Raw genomic sequence first — 16,877 nt, 5'->3', positions numbered from 1 at the left:
TGGTCATTAGGTATATTTCGTAAATTACTTTTACTAAAATTATTATTATTTTTTTTTAATTACTGTATTTTTGATCAAATAAATGCAGCCTTGGTAAGCATAAAAGACTTCTTTCAAAAACATTCATACAATTTTACCGATTCCAAAGTTACGGAAAATGTCAATGTACATTTTTTGTATTAGATTTGAAAATAGTGCATCTATCAGTTACAGTATATAGTACTTTTTGTAAGTTTTTGAACTTGACAGCCCCTGGTCACCATACAATTTCATTGGATGGAAAAGAGCTGCTTTGACTTTCTTGCAAATATCTTCTTTTGTGTTCCACACAAGAAAAGCATTTGGAATGACTTAATGAGTAAATATTGGCAGATTTGTCATTTTTGGGTGAACTATCCCTTTAAGCACAAAGGAATGAGCAGCAGAGGAAGCACAATGGCAGGAAACCAAGAGAAACCACTCAGTTTTATCAACGAATGGCAAATATCCAATGTAAACAAGGTAACTGATAAGCAAACTAGATTGCGCACCATCCTAGCATAGTTTTTAGATACTTGGTCAGCCACACAGCTAATCGCTTTGATATGTGACTGAGTCACTTTTAGTGGTGGCATTATAGTCACCGCATTTCCTTTAACAGGGTTTATGGGAAGATTAAGAGAGCGCATCCCATTTCTCTGAAGCAGTAGCTCACAGAACAGCTGGCCGAAACTGCAGCCCAGCACTTCTGAGCTGTCTCCGCATGACTTGCCGTTAGCTCTGCATGCGCCGCTCCACTGCAGACAACACACATGACACATTAATCCATGTGTTTTAATGAAGTTATGCAATGCTTTCCTCCCTCCACCACTTTATGGAGAACTGAACTCAGACTAAAAAGTGTGACAAATGACCTTTGCAGATGACCTTTGTCATTATTTTTAATATTATTATTATTATTTTTAATAAAAATAAAAATAATTATTTATGAATTGTTTATTAACTTTTTTGGCCTTTTTTGTCAAATGCTTGAGATAATACAGGAAATTATTGAGGTGTAGAATGCTGCAGTGCCAGTAATGACTTATTTTTGTTGGCCAACCTGGAAATTGGTATCACCATTGTTCCTTCGATAAAATCCCAAAATAATTTTTCCATTGACTTTTGGATTATTGCAGAAAATAAGATCTGTGACCATCAAAAATGTATGATTCTTAGACATTTTTTTCATCATGATAATATTTACAAATGAACACAACTATTGTGAATTTTGAAGGGTAATAGCCAGAAGTAAAAAGCTAAACGTAGGCTATAATCGAACTACACCACGGTCACGTGACTTCAACACCACCACTGAGCTTCCAACAACTCTTTCAGTCTTTATTTAAAGGGCTAACCCTTTAACCCTTAAATGCATGAATGTTTCGTCAATCGCTATTACGCATTCGGGTCTTTAGCGACCCAGATCTATATCTAACACGGATGGCTCTCTAACTGCTATAACAGTAAAAAACTCTCTTGATATTTTAATACCAATAACAAAAGAATAAAATAAAGCATATTACGTTCACTTTTGGAACTTGGACGGGTTCAATGTGAGCAGATGCTTTTTACCATCATCACTGTCATCACCAGAGCTCATTTCCTCAGTACATTTAGCATCTGGCTTATATTCACGATCTAAACCATCAAAATTTTTTCAGCTTCTTCAAAATCAATAATGTCATCTTCACCAGGTGACAGTGACACTGATTTGATTGATTGCGTACAGTTCTTGTTCTGCAGTAAATCACTGAGCCATTTCAAGTTTTCATTATTCTTTTCTTTTATGTCTGCGGTAATTATGAGTGAAAAATCACATCATCATTGTGTATCAGACATTGCCACCTTGAAGAATAAGGGTGAATTGAGTTTGAGTCATCAGAGATTCAATTGTTGTTACGAATTTTGAATAAGCGACCTCTAGCGGCAAGAAATTACATATTGTGCCTTTAATTCTGGCATTTAACCAAAAACTCATTGCCATCAGGATGTGCTAAAATCTCATTTACAGATTTTGGCCTACAAAAATACGTCATCCCTGTGGCACTTTATAGGATCTGATTCAAACCTGAGTCTCCCAAATTGGCACCATATCTCAATGTATCTGTAGTTATTGTTCTAACAGCTAGGCCATGGTTCTGTTGTAATGACATGCAATTCTATTAATAGTAAGTTTCAATGGGTCTGTGAAGGACCCGAGAGTGCTGCCCGGTGAACAAATATCATGAGGTGTTGTTGATGCTGTCGCATTTGCTGAAGGAAGAAGAGTGGGATTGTGTCTGTGTGTACATGCTGCTGTTGGTTATGCATTTCCCAGCAGCCATTAAAGCCTGCAGAAGCTGATAGGGTGACTAATGTAGTTGTCGGTGCATCGACAGAGATGAATGAGGAATGGCTTGATCCGTTTTCTTCACTAACCCCGGAGACTTCACGCTCCAGAGTGGAGCAGAGCAGCACACAGACTCTTAATTAACGTCTACAGTCAACGGTAGTGTGTGTGTGTGTGTGTGTGTGTGTGTACACAACCTGTAAGATTCTCTAAGGGTCTATGAATTTTTTTGTAATGCTTTCAAAAGAAGTCTTATGCTCACCAAGGCTGCATCTATTTGATTAAATGTACAAAAAAAGAAAAATTGTGAAATATCTATTTTAATATTTTATTTATTTATTCCTGTGATGGAAAAGCTGAATTTTCAGCATTCTCCAGTCTTCAGTGTCACATGATCCTTCAGAAATCATTCTAATATGCTGATTTGATGCTCAAGAAACATTTCTTATTATTATCAATGTTGAAAACAGTTGTGCTACGTTTGAATAGAAAGTGAATTTGAACATTTATTTGAAATAGAAATCTTTTGTAACATAATAAAAGTCTTTACTGTGTTCTTGCTGAATAAAATTATTCATTAAAATAGAGAGCAAGATAAAGAGAGAGATGCATTTAGTAATTATTTGCATTTGTCATTGTTTTAATCCATTGGGGTGCGCGCTAAAGATTTAAATGTACTGCATTCAGTTTGCTCTCACTAAGCCTGTATAATAAAACAATTTTGTATTTGACACGTAACTTTGAAAACGCTGAATGTGTAAACACAGCTATGTGATATTGGTGAGTGTGTGTGATTCTGCATCATCACGTGGACTTCATTCACACATATTTGCTGTATCAGAGTATAACTGCTGTTTCTGCTGGTCCGTGTGAACCACAGGAAACCACTGGCTTCAAAACACACACACACACTGCTGCTTTATAATAAAACAGAACAGCATTTGTCATCTATGTTTCTCAACTTCTAAATGTTTCTAAATTACAGTGTCTTCTAGGAGTGTTTCTGATGAGTTTGGACCTGTGTTTGTGTGTTTTTCCCACAGGTTTGATGAAGAGGGAGGAGCATCTAAAGCCCAATCAGAAGTATCTTGCTGTCAGGTATGTGTGAAAGGTATGTTTGTGGTTGGGATGAGGTCACTCATTTACTTTCTACGTCTTTTGAAAGAAAATCAACTTCAAACCCACACTGACAACAGTCAAAATGTGTATATACATGTGTGTGTATATATGGCTGTGTGTGTATATATATACAGGGTGAGATTTGCTGGGGGGATTTCCCCCACCACCGGTCTAAATATCCCTGCCTCTGCTGAACTATTTTTATCCCCGGTGGGGATAAAATTTATCCCCTCTCAACAGTGATCAATGCTACTTCACCAATAGACCATATAAAATACGTAAATAAAAAAAATAAAGATATATTAAAATGCTTCAACACACACACTTAAGCAACAATAAAATCGGAAATGGACTTTCACTGTTGGCGCTCCTGCTCTTGTGATGAGAAATGACACTGCCGTTTAAGTTACCATCCTGGTTCCGGTGGCCTTAATCCATGCATGGCTTTTCAAAATGTCACAGAGCACATCGGTCACATAATAGTCTATTTCAACATGAAAACTACAACTAACCAAATTAAAGTAAAGTAAAAATGATTTAGAGCCGCATATCATCATATTTTATAGGACCCTCGCAAAAAAATCGTAGAAATATTACAACTGAGAATGGGACTGCAGGAGCAGTGAGGCACATAGTATGTTTTTTTTTTTTTTTATGTTGACGGCACATTGTATGAAATATTGAGGGTTATAAATAAGTGTTTTTTGGCACACCTGGCCGAGTGGAGCTATGCATTGTTCTAAAATCGGGTTTTAATTCTGGCATATTAAATTAGTGTTCGATGAACACGCCGGGATTTTTTTTTTCTCATAACAGCAGAAAGAACTTAAAATACTTACAATATTTTTTTTGTCATACAGATAAGGATAAGACATCATTTTTTGTATACACTATCAATAACAACAAAACATTGTGCTTTTGTAAGATAAAGAAAAAACAAAATAAGGATGCGCTTTCTGGAGCACGTCACAAAAATGAACTGTAACTTAGTGTTTACTTGCCTCAGTCATTAGAAATATGTCTAGAAAGCTTAAAATGTGTAATTAAATGAACAAATTCAAATTGAAAACAATTATTCTCTGATTATGTAATCCATATGAAACCAATGAGAGATACAGACGTCTGTCTGTCTAAATTGTGACAACTCTGAACTGAGTAGTTTTGTCATTTTATTGAATATGGCAATGTTAATGTATTTGGGCTTGGTGAACTACATCTGCTACATTGCTGCTGCTGTATGGACTTGCTACTGCTAATAGAAACACAAAAATGCTGCTGTGAGCATGTAAGAAATGCTGATGCTGCTGCATACATAGACAAACATAAATCCCGGAGCAGATCTAGGCAGGTGGAGCTGGGGGAGGCGGAGGGACCAGCTCACAGCAAACACTGAACCAGCCTATTTCAATTCTGAACAAGAAATCTCTTTGGCTGCAGGATCAACAGAGGCCAATCAGCTTGTGCCATTGATAATGATGTGATTGTTCGCAGATTGCATGTACAAGACCTATCAGCCTGCGCCCTCTAGAGTTTCATGACTGAAGTATATGATATACAGTGCACAGCATAAATGAGTACACCCCCTCTGAAACTTCTGAAAGTCAGCCATTACTCAATTACTTAGAGGACATGTTAGGGTTCTTTAGAGATATGATGTTCCAGCAAATCTGCTTAATCAATTACCAAAGAAGCATGTCAAATTATTCTGGAAAATAAGATTAATGTGAAGCAAAAATGAGTACACCCTCCTAAAAGTTACTAAATAAAACGAAATATTTTTTTTTTTCTGGTGTAGGTTTAAGGCAATGTTTGATCAACAGGTAAGTATGTTGAACCAAAACATTTAAAGAGAAGTCATTTCTTGACAATTAAAAGTGTTATATAGCCCACTGAATCATTCTCAGACTTAAAGGGCACCTATTATGCAAAATTCACTTTTACATGGTGTTTGACCATAAATGTGTGTTGGCAGTGTGTGAGCAAAACCACCCTAGAATGAGAAAAATCCACCCAGTGGTTTTTTTACAATCTCAATAATTCATAAGCACTGTCTCAGAACGCCTTGTTCTAAGATTGCTCTCACTGTGACGTAGAATTGCGCTAAGCCCCACCCACGTGGTTTGATTGACAATCTGGTTTTGGCATAGACCCCGCCCTCGGTGATCGGTCAACCATCCTCCATTGTTTCAACGACAGCCGGTAAGTGTTCTGTTGTGGGATGTAATAATGAACATAGTAGTTTTCACTTACTTCCGACATCAGAGCCACTGAAAACGCAGTGGATGGATTTTATTTACGAAGGAAAGGCGCCACTCAAAATTCCAAAATACGTTTATGTTTGCGCGAATCATTTTTTGACTGACTGTTTTGAGAACGAGGGTCAATTCAAAGCAGGTCTTGCTTCAAAGTTAATCCTCAAGTGTGGATCGTTGCCTACTGTTCGCGATCCAACGTCACCTCCAGAAGAAGTAAGTGTATTTAATGTTTTTTGAGCAAATAGTCATTTCAGTCGATGTCAGCCAATTCAATAACAAATGCGTCTAAAGTTGTTGTCGTCGTCGTAGAATGTCTGTGTATATAATTTAAACCTTGTTTGTATAGTGTGTATCCACACGTATATATATATATATATATATATATATATATATATATATATATATATATATATATATATATATATATTTAAAGATATTGTATTAAAAACTGTGTATGTTTACTTAGCAAACGTTATCACAGTATTTGTGTTTGTAGTTTCAAAAAATTGCGCGAACGTTATCACAGTGTGTGTGTGTGTGTGTTGCACATCCATAATTGCAAAGGGGACGCGATTAAAACTCTATAAGTACATAAATGTATCAAATAACCATTCAGAGACGTCCGGCTCCATTCTCAATTGTGTTTCTTCTGCCGGAGTCTCTTCATCATCTGGGTCTGATTCCGGTTCAAACATGTACGGCTGAATGCCATACAAAACAGCGGGTCTCTCACTCTCAGCCATTCTGCTTCTACCCTCTGTTTATTGCCATAGGTATGCAAGTTACGCCCTCATCCAAAGGCAGGGCGGGGATATGCAGCTCATTTACATTTAAGGTGGTACAGACCAAAACAGCTCTTTTTAAAACAGGCCCCAAAAATGACATTTTCAAATGGTTATAATAAATTAACTGTGGGGTATTTTGTGCTGAAACTTCACAAATACATTCTGGGTAGGGCTGTAACGATATGCGATATGAAACCGAAATCGCGATACGCAGGTCCACGAACCTGTATCGCGATGTGAGAAGGCAGAATCGCGACACACCCCTTCCAACTCCCAGAGTTATCCTTCCTGTCCAGATCCAATGCTACCACATTTTTAAATTACTATAAGTATTAGGGGTGTAACGATTTATCGTAGATGGTGTGTCTCAATCAGCTCTCTAGTTCAGTAAGTGTTTCGGGCACACATTGAATCTTGCAAGCAGGTTTAAACGTTTCTCATGTCAGTCTCTTGCATGGTCGCGTGAGAAAAGTCGTGGCTTTCTTTCACCGCAGTGCACAGGAACAGCTGTGCTCACAGAAAAGCAAAAGACGCTTGCGATGCTTTGCTTTAAGAAGTTCTGTGGGGCCGTTCACATATTCCGTCTTTTCCGCGTGCAAGTCAGTTATTATTTTCAAATGTAGCCGCGCGGCAAGCGCGCTCATAATGGGATCAACGCGGTCGCGACGCGCATGCAATTCTCAACTTCTCAGAATGCCGCAAGCGCACCGCAGGTCGTGTGACAAGAATCAACCGATCAGCTATGGCCTTTCCGTAACAAAACATCAAAAGCTCAGCCGAACAGCTGATCATAGCTGTACATGGTGGTTTTTATATCTTATCTCCATCAATATATCTCGTAGTAAAACTAATGCAAGGGCTAGAAATCATTTATCCTTAGCAGAAACATCCTGATCCTCTTGGAGAGCTCAGTTCATGGTTGCATAGCAACGACCGACGCCACGGGAGCGCAAGCGCTTTGGAAAGAAGGAGAAGCGGTGCGGCCGCGCCTTCCACGCGTTTTTAGACGCGATATGTGAACGGCCCCTATTCATAATTCTAAGTTCATGTTAAATTTAACATTTTTTTTCAGTGACAGACAGCCCTATTCAGCTGTTAATTTGAATACAGAAGGTTTTTATTAAAATTTTATATTTATTTATTTTATTGAAATGTGATCTTGTATGTACAACAAGGAAAATTATTGAAATTTGTTCATGTTTTTTTAATAAATCTTGTTTGAATTTCAGTTTCATTTTGTTCAAAATATCGTGATACGTATCGTATCGTGAACTCCGTATCGAGATACGTATCGTATCGTGACCTGAGCGTATCGTTACACCCCTAATTCTGGGGACACCCAAGACCAATATTACATCTTGTAAAAAGGGGCATAATAGGTGCCCTTTAATGCTGACAACAATGGAACTGTCAGGAGACTTATTTCTCTGCACAAAAGAGGACAGTGGTACAAGAGGATTACCAAATCATTGTTTTAAGTGTGAAAATATAGCAAAAGTAACACAGAAATTCAAAAACAATGGACTTGTGACAAGGTGCCTGAAATAATCAGGCCTTCATTTTAAGCTTTCGTTTAGTGATGAGGGATTTTTTTGCTAGACAAAAAGCAGGAGAAATACCAAGCGAGTGTCTCAGAGCCAGCAAAAGTTATGAAAAGAGTGACTGTTTATCTCACAGAGTAAGGTGCAGCCTGCAGAAATGACATGCTTGGTTGTTGTTCTCACTGGAACTTCCTACTGTAGCCAAAGCACAATAAAGTCAGTTAGCCATTTCCAAAGCCCATATTTACAAAATATAGATTCTGGGAATCAATACTCTGGTCTCATGAGACCAAATCAATCATTTTGGATCTAACAGCATCCAAAATGTTCTGGTGTTGCTAGAGGAGGAGTACAGTGAGAAGTGCCTGGTTCCCACAGTAAAGTTCAGTGGTAGTAAAGCTCTTATATAGGGATGTATGAGTGCTGAAGGTGTGAGGGAGTTGTGCTTTATCAATGCTGTCATGAATTCCCACACCACTGTGTAATTTAATACACAAACTTGAAACGGAAGATGTTAATCCTTCCTCACTCCCTGCATTGTTGGACATTTTTTCAACATGACAATGAGGTTTTTATTATCTATATGTTTAATACTTTTTAGTTTTGCCATCTTTCCATGAATTGTATTAGTGATCATAAAGAAAATACATCTTTTGTATTTGTTCAGAGGGGGTGTGAATAAAAGAAACATTTAGTGATATATATATATATATATATATATATATATATATATATATATATATATATATATATATATATATATATTTTTTTTTTTTTTTTTTTTTGCATACATGCTTGCAACATTTTAGAGGATAAGATTTGTCGTCCCTCTTACTGATCAAATGGTTGTTAGTCCCCTCAGAGAGTGCACAGCATTCTTTAATAACAATAATTTTGAGCGTAATATTGCTCTGCAGTGCCCAAATAGCAGCATAGCTCTTGGAGAATCATTCACAATCAGGCCCTGAAGGCTGTTGCCAAGCAACTGAACATTCCCGCTGCATCATGTGAGCTGATTTCCACACAGGAAGTCGTCAGGATTCCGAGGTTTCGGAAGTCACACCCTACGGTTAATGAGTGCAGTTTTGAACAATGTTTGTACCACAGCCATGTGGTCACAGAATGTTAAGCAATATGTCAATGTTTACTGTACATACTGAATGACTTGCATTCTTGATCAAACATGACACAATGTCATGTTTGTTCTTTGCTAAAGTGCAGGTCACATTTGCTACAAACTCATTCACGGCTGAGACCTTAGCAATCAAATCAGATTCCTGTAATCGTACTGTAAATCTCTTATATATCATTCAATTTGATCACTGATCTGCTGTTTTCACAAAGTAATGAGAACAGTGTGACAAAATGCTACTTGACTGTTCATGACAAATGTGACAGATTAATTTTAACAAAGTTTGTTCAGACAGTTCATTCCAGTGAATTGGTTCAAAACAAGCAATTTATCAAGAGAGTCCCAGAGTTTGTCATTGTGGCATTTACAATTATTATTATTATATTTATTAATTTATTGTAGTGAAACATTTAGTAAGATACTGTAATTTATGACTAGTTTTCAGCTCAGTTATTTAAAATTGGGAATTTTCTCATTTTATTTGTTATACGTTTGTGTGAAAGTTTAATGCTAAGATTTTCATTTCAGATTTTGTATCAGATAAGCATTACAAAATATTGCAAATATATATACATATTATTTATTTACTTTGAATGCATTTGCCATTATATTTTTATTTTATTTTGTCTGATTTTATTATTTGTCATATCATATGTAAGATTTAAAAATGTCATTTAAAATTTATATCTATGCAAATAACCTTATATGTAAATAACATTTTTATTATTTTAAACTGTCTTTAATTTCTAGCTTCTAGCTCAAAAATGTTTCTTAAGTGTAGTTAGCTTGTTGGGAAGCTAGAGTTTCAAAGCTGCTTCCCATGATTCCTTAGCCTTCATAAACTAATTATTGGACTTGTAACATTAAATGTATTTATAACATTTCCTGCTTGCTTAAATATTTAAAAACAAACAAACATTATATTAATAACATATGTTAACATTTGTCCTTTTTCATTATTATCTCCCCTACATAGCAAATAATTTTTTTGGTATTTAACATTGGGTGTGTTTGTTACTTAATTCACTTTATTTGGTGGGTTATTGTTGTTCTGTCCTTGTATTTTCTGTACAGGAAGATGCCCAGTCTGCTGGAGTATCTGAGTTATAACTGTAACTTTATGGGGATCCTGGCTGGCCCAACCTGCTCCTATAATGATTACATAGCCTTTATAGAAGGCAGATGTTACGAGCCCAAGCACCTGGAGTCAAACGGCAAAGAGAACGGGAAATTCAAGCAGAATGACCCTTCACCTAAGGTAGTGTAACTGACTCAGTTCTCTTGCTCCCTCTGGTGACTGAATAGGGGTTAAAGTCAGAGCAGAGTACTGCACACATTTGGGTTCTTATATATATATATATATATATATATATATATATATATATATATATATATATATATATATATATATAATTTATACACACACAGTGTCGGTCCAAGGTTTAGACACATTACTATTTTTAATGTTTTTGAAGGAAGTCTCTTATCCTCATCAGGCCTGCATTTATTTTTATCAAAACTACAGAAAAAACAGTAATATTGTGAAATATTATTACAATTTAAAATAATGATTTTCCATTTTAATATACTTTAAAATATAATTTATTTCTGTGATGCAAAGCTGAATTTTCATCAGCCATTACTCCAGTCTTCAGTGTCACATAATCCTTCAGAAATCATTGTAATATGGTGATTTGATACTCAGTTATTATTAATGATGGAAACAGTTGTGCTGCTTAATTCTTTTTTTTAATAACTTGTGATACTTTTTCAGGATTCTTGAATAAAAAGTTAAAAAAGAACTGCATTTATTTAAAATGTAAATCTTTAGTAACAATATACACTACTGTTCAATAGTTTGGGGTCAGTCATTTTTCTTTCTTTTTTGAAAGAAATTAATACTTTTATTCAGCAAGGATGTGTTTAAATTGAGAAAAAGTGATAGTAAAGATTTATATTTTTAGAAAATATTTCTAATTTGAATAAAAACGTATTATTTATCAATAAATCCTGAAAAAAGTATCACAGGTTCCAAAAAAATATTAATGTTTCCAACATTGATAATAACGGAGCATCAAATCAACATATTACAATGATTTCTGAAGGATCATGTGACACTGAAGACTGGAGTAATGGCTGATGAAAATTCAGCTTTGCATCACAGAAATAAATTATATTTTAAAGTATATTAAAATAGAAAACCATTATTTTAAATTGTAATAATATTTCACAATATTACTGTTTTTTTCTGTATTTTTGCTTGATGAGCATAAAAGACTTCTCTCAAAAACATAAAAATAGTAACTTTGACTGGTACTGTATTAATCCAATATGAAAAACTGTACCAAACAAGAAAGACAAGAATATAATGACCCCTTCAGGACAAGTTTTGCTAGGTGGAAAACGATGGTGTGACAGAACCAGTTTTGCAGTCCTTACGAGGAAAATGCTTTTTGAGTGAGTCTTGATGTTTGGTGTGGACACTAGAGACAATGAGGTGCACTGACAAGACTTTAGATTTAAATGGACAGAAACTGAAATTAATTTTGTGCTAAAAAGTTGCTTTATCCGTTGTCTTACAGAGTTTTTTTTAATGTCATTTAAATGAATGTAAATCTTCATAGACAGGAGCTCATATTGCTCAGGCTTGCTGAGTGGAGAGTTTGTTTTGAGTGTAGCTCTGGTCATGAACATGCTTTTATATGCATTTCTTCCTCAGGAGCTTCACAATGGTTTTAGTTTAATGGACATTTTTAACCCAACTCTCCAGTAAAAGCTTCAGACCTCTTTAAATATTGTCAGTGATTTATGGGTTTCATTCTCAATAGAAAAACATTTGTTGAATCAGCTTTCACATGGCTCATGTTTCACAAGAGCCTGAGGAAGTTGCGTTCACAAATGAATTTCCTATCACACACATTCTCCTGTTTAATTTCCTTGCTCTCTTCACTGATTTTATAGCAAAGTAAAAATATTACAGTTTTATTACTGTATTTTTACCAAATAATTGGTGTCTTGGGGAGCATAAACCTTCAAAAACATAAACCTTGCTGACCCAAAACTTTGGTATTTAAATCTGTATTTAAAACGTGATAGTCTTTTCAGTGGCTTTTTAAACAATGTAAACTACTGTGGCACAGCTTTAATACTATTCAATGATAGTTTCATAGATTGTACTAGTGTCCTGACTCAATGCTTTTTGTTCTTCTAGAGGGACGTGATCCAGAAACTGTGCACGTGTGCTCTGTCCCTAATGGTTTATTTGGTGATCTATACTGCCTGCCCTACAGATCGTGTCATCAATGACACCTTCATGGCCTCTAACCCCTTCTACATCCAGGTCTTGTACCTCTACATCTCCATGTTGGCTTTACGCCCCAAGTACTACTTTGTATGGACGTTAGGTGAGTATGACAGATGGCCAATGTGCTCTTCTGGTATTAAATATATGTGACCCTGGACCACAAAACCAGTCATAAGGGTCAATTTTTTGAGCTTTCCATTGATGTACGATTTGTTAGGATAGGACAATATTTAGCCGAGATGCAACTATTTGAAAAAATGGAATCTGAGGGTGCAAAAAAAATACTGAGAAAATCATTTTTAAAGTTGTCCAAATGAAGTCCTTAGCAATGCATATCCACTCACAAAAAAACATTTTTGATATATTTATGGTAGGAAATTTACAAAATATCTTCATGAAACATGATTTTTACTTGATGTCCTAATGATTTTTGGCATAAAAGAAAAATCGATAATTTTGACCCATACATTGCATTGCTGGCTATTTCTACAAATATACCTGACTGGTTTTGTGGTCCAGGGTCACATATATAATAAAACTATCGTACATTTAAAAGCATGTCAGTATCATATTATTCTGTCTGTATATTGCAGTGTGTTGTGAACAGTATGCAAATTTTCTGTATATATCTGTATATTAAGATGACCTACTACATTATTAAATGTGCAGTATACAGCAGAGCACACTGAAAGGAATACTTGTTTTCATTTTTGAAGAATAATCTCATTCCTGACACAATATATAATCTGTCTACCATGACATATTTGCATATAATTTGATTAAAAATCCAAAATAACAGGAGAGCACTCAATAAATAAATGTGGTTTGTTTAATAAGGTCACATGACAACATTACTGTTATAATATGAAATGTTTATTGTTGCATACTTTTTCTCATTTAAAAAAAAAAGAACGTTAAGTGTATACAATGCAGCATGGCTAGTAATGCCATATTCAAGGCAGCGTCATGCTGCCCTCTTGTGTTCATAAAGGGTGTTTTCTCCGAATTGTTGCCTTGTTTCGAGCTGGATATTAGGTGGTTCTTGTCATTATGAGTCATAGAACATAGTCAGTCACTTTGACTTCGTTCACACTGTCAGCTTTTGGGATTGACATATTTGGGTCCATAATAGTGGTCGACTGATATTGTTTTTTTGATGGCCAATGCCCATATCTTAGAGAGCAGGGTGGTAGCCGATATATAGGGTGAATTCAGGGTGATTGGGACACTTTTTGCCATTGATGACTTGGAAAAAGTGTCCTAATCAATCTGAATATACCCTGTAGGGTGAACTGAGTGGGCAACTGAATATAGCGCAGCATAATTTGAAATCAAGGATTGGCATTAAACAGAGACCATTGCTGTTTGAAATCGCCCCCTATACCCTTATTCACTACTTCCTACATTACTCCACTAATATTGTCCACTTGAAGGAGTAAATGAAAACGAGTGAGTGAATTCAGACCCTTGTACACAGTTGTACACTCGTTATTGCTTTCCATTGTGGGATTGAATGAGTGCACTCGATATCATCTACTATGATTTCGGACACCACTACAAATGGCTGTTCCTTCAAATAGAGAGATGTGAGAGAGATTCTCTGCCCTGCACAAACACGTCTATTATGTATTGTGGGTTTTCATGTGTGGTTTTGGTAACTTACAGCAAAGGCAAAATGAGCTGTTTTACATCGTCACTGACTTTTCAGTTTTTGGCCATCTTTGATATTACTTTGGTCACTTTTGCTGTGGTTACTGGTAAGAGAATACGGGCTTGACTCCCAATGCAAGTTCATACTGAGAGTTCCTGTTTGAACGGGACATTTTGAGACACTTAAATGCAGTTGTCAATCCCAAAAACTGACAGGACTGACAACTACATTCTTCTGCTGTGTGAATGTGGCCTTTGAGATAGTGTTTTTACTAAATTCTATCACTCTTTTACAGCTGATGCCATCAACAATGCGGCTGGTTTTGGATTTAATGGCTATAACACAGATGGCACCCCAAAATGGGACAGAATATCAAATTTAAGAATACTTGACATTGAGGTACGAGACAGATAAAACATGCTACTTCCACAACTTTGTCTTCTCGCTCGACCTGAACCCTAATATATCATCTTTTTCCGTATGTTCTAAACAGTTTGCCACCAGCTTCAAGATGTTCTTGGATAACTGGAACATTCAGACAGCCCTTTGGTTAAAAAGGTGAATGCTGCAAAACAGAATAATCTTGACCGAGCATGCATCGTCTTCCTGAAATCTCAGAAAACAATGTGAGCTTTTGTTGTTTTGTCTGCACAGGGTGTGTTACGAGCGCTGTCCATACAATCCGACTGCTGCCACATTCCTCCTCTCAGCCATCTGGCACGGAGTTTACCCAGGGTATTACCTGACCTTTGTCACGGGCATCGCTGTAACAATGGCAGCACGTGCAGTGAGTATTCTTTATATGAGATGGGGTGTTGAAACAAGGTTCAAGTCAAAGTTAGAATTATATCACAAAGGTTTTATCTGATGAATACTTTCAATGCAGATCTTCAGTTTAATTCAGTTCACATTTATTTGTATAGCGCTTTTCACGATACATATCATTTCAAAGCAGCTTTACAGAGAATGCATGTCAACATTACAATTTAAAGAATGCAGTTAATGTAATAATTTAGGCAATTAATTTACAATCACTGTTAGCAGTTTAACTGAACGTAGAAGCAATGAGCTCCTGGAAAAATGAATTACATTAACAATAATTAGGATATAGAAAAAAATCTTTTGGGAGCAGTTTTGATGGAAAATATACTGTTACATTTGAATAAATTGGACATTGGTTTTCCTCAATAATAAATGAGAGGCATGCAGGGATCGAAAAAAGACTATGCGCACAGTCAAGGTTATTATTCATCTAGTCATGCGCTGCATTAAACCACGATTCCTCTGTCGCACTGTAATGATCAAGGCCTCTCCAACTAAAGAATAAAGTAGGTCACTTACTTGCAGTAGTCCGTCTTAAAATGCAACTCTGAATATAAACTATTCAGCCCACGGCATTGCCTGCATGATACACTGTTGGATCCAGATTCCAGAGCCATTAGCACTTTTCAAACTCGAATAACAATTTCCATATCCACAAGTAAACATTACTGCGTTTTCTGTACACAAATATTCTTGCATTAATCAGAATTTGGGCTACTTGGAATTTGGATATTCTGAATATGTTCATAACCCAATTAAACAAATGTTCCATTTTCTAGAAATATGAATAAGACAGCTGTTTGGGGTCAGTAAGTTTGGGGTATTATTGCAATTAAATATTATTACAATTTAAAAGAACTTATTTCTAATTTAAATTGCAATTTATTCCTGTGATGCAAAGCTGAATTTTCAGCATCATTACTCCAGTCTTCAGTGTCACATGATCCTTCATAAATCATTCTAATGTGCTGATTTGGTGCTTAAAGGTGCCCTAGAATTAAAAATTGAATTTACCTTGGAATAGTTAAATAACAAGAGTTCAGTACATGGAAATGACATACAGTGAGTCTCAAACTCCATTGTTTCCTCCTTCTTATATAAATCTCATTTGTTTAAAAGACCTCCGAAGAACAGGCGAATCTCAACATAACACCGACTGTTACGTAACAGTCGGGATCATTAATATGTACGCCCCCAATATTTGCATATGCCAGCTCATGTTCAAGGCATTAGACAAGGGCAGCCAGTATTGACGTCTGGATCTGTGCACAGCTGAATCATCAGACTAGGTAAGCAAGCAAGAACAATAGTGAAAAATGGCAGATGGAGCAATAATAACTGACATGATCCATGATAACATGATATTTTTAGTGATATTTGTAAATTGTCTTTCTAAATGTTTCGTTAGCATGTTGCTAATGTTCTGTTAAATGTGGTTAAAGTTACCATCGTTTATTACTGTATTCACGGAGACAAGAGTCGTCGCTATTTTCATTTTTAAACTCTTGCAGTCTGTATAATTCATAAACACAACTTCATTCTTTATAAATCTCTCCAACAGTGTGTAATGTTAGCTTTAGCCACGGAGCACCATCAAACTCATTCAGAATCAAATGTAAACATCCAAATAAATACCATACTCACATAATTCGATGTATGCATGCAGCATGCATGACAAACACTTTGTAAAGATCCATTTTGAGGGTTATATTAGCTGTGTGAACTTTGTTTATGCAATGATTAAAGGCAATTAAAAGGGCCGCAGCCTGAATCGGCACATTTCTAATTATGCCCCAAAATAGGCAGTTAAAAAAATTAATTTAAAAAAATCTAGGGGGTATTTTGAGCTGAAACTTCACAGACACATTCAGGGGACACCTTAGACTTATATTACATCTTGTAAAAAAACGTCCGATGG

General features: G+C 35.9%; 1 protein-coding gene across 1 annotated transcript in view; it reads left to right on the top strand.

The window, feature by feature from the left end:
• Window positions 1-16,877, top strand: part of mboat2a (membrane bound O-acyltransferase domain containing 2a) — an 83,865-nt gene that overhangs the window by 58,936 nt on the left and 8,052 nt on the right. The window contains exons 6-11 of the mRNA XM_048191878.1: window positions 3,394-3,448; window positions 10,257-10,440; window positions 12,394-12,586; window positions 14,433-14,536; window positions 14,631-14,695; window positions 14,792-14,924. Of these exons, the coding sequence (XP_048047835.1) occupies window positions 3,394-3,448; window positions 10,257-10,440; window positions 12,394-12,586; window positions 14,433-14,536; window positions 14,631-14,695; window positions 14,792-14,924 (734 nt within the window). The remainder of the gene's footprint in view (window positions 1-3,393; window positions 3,449-10,256; window positions 10,441-12,393; window positions 12,587-14,432; window positions 14,537-14,630; window positions 14,696-14,791; window positions 14,925-16,877) is intronic.

This window comes from Megalobrama amblycephala, linkage group LG5, assembly GCF_018812025.1.
Source record: "Megalobrama amblycephala isolate DHTTF-2021 linkage group LG5, ASM1881202v1, whole genome shotgun sequence".
NCBI lineage: Eukaryota > Metazoa > Chordata > Actinopteri > Cypriniformes > Xenocyprididae > Megalobrama > Megalobrama amblycephala.
The sequence above is the reverse complement of the archived record's forward strand: the minus strand, read 5'-3'. Positions and strand labels throughout refer to the sequence as shown.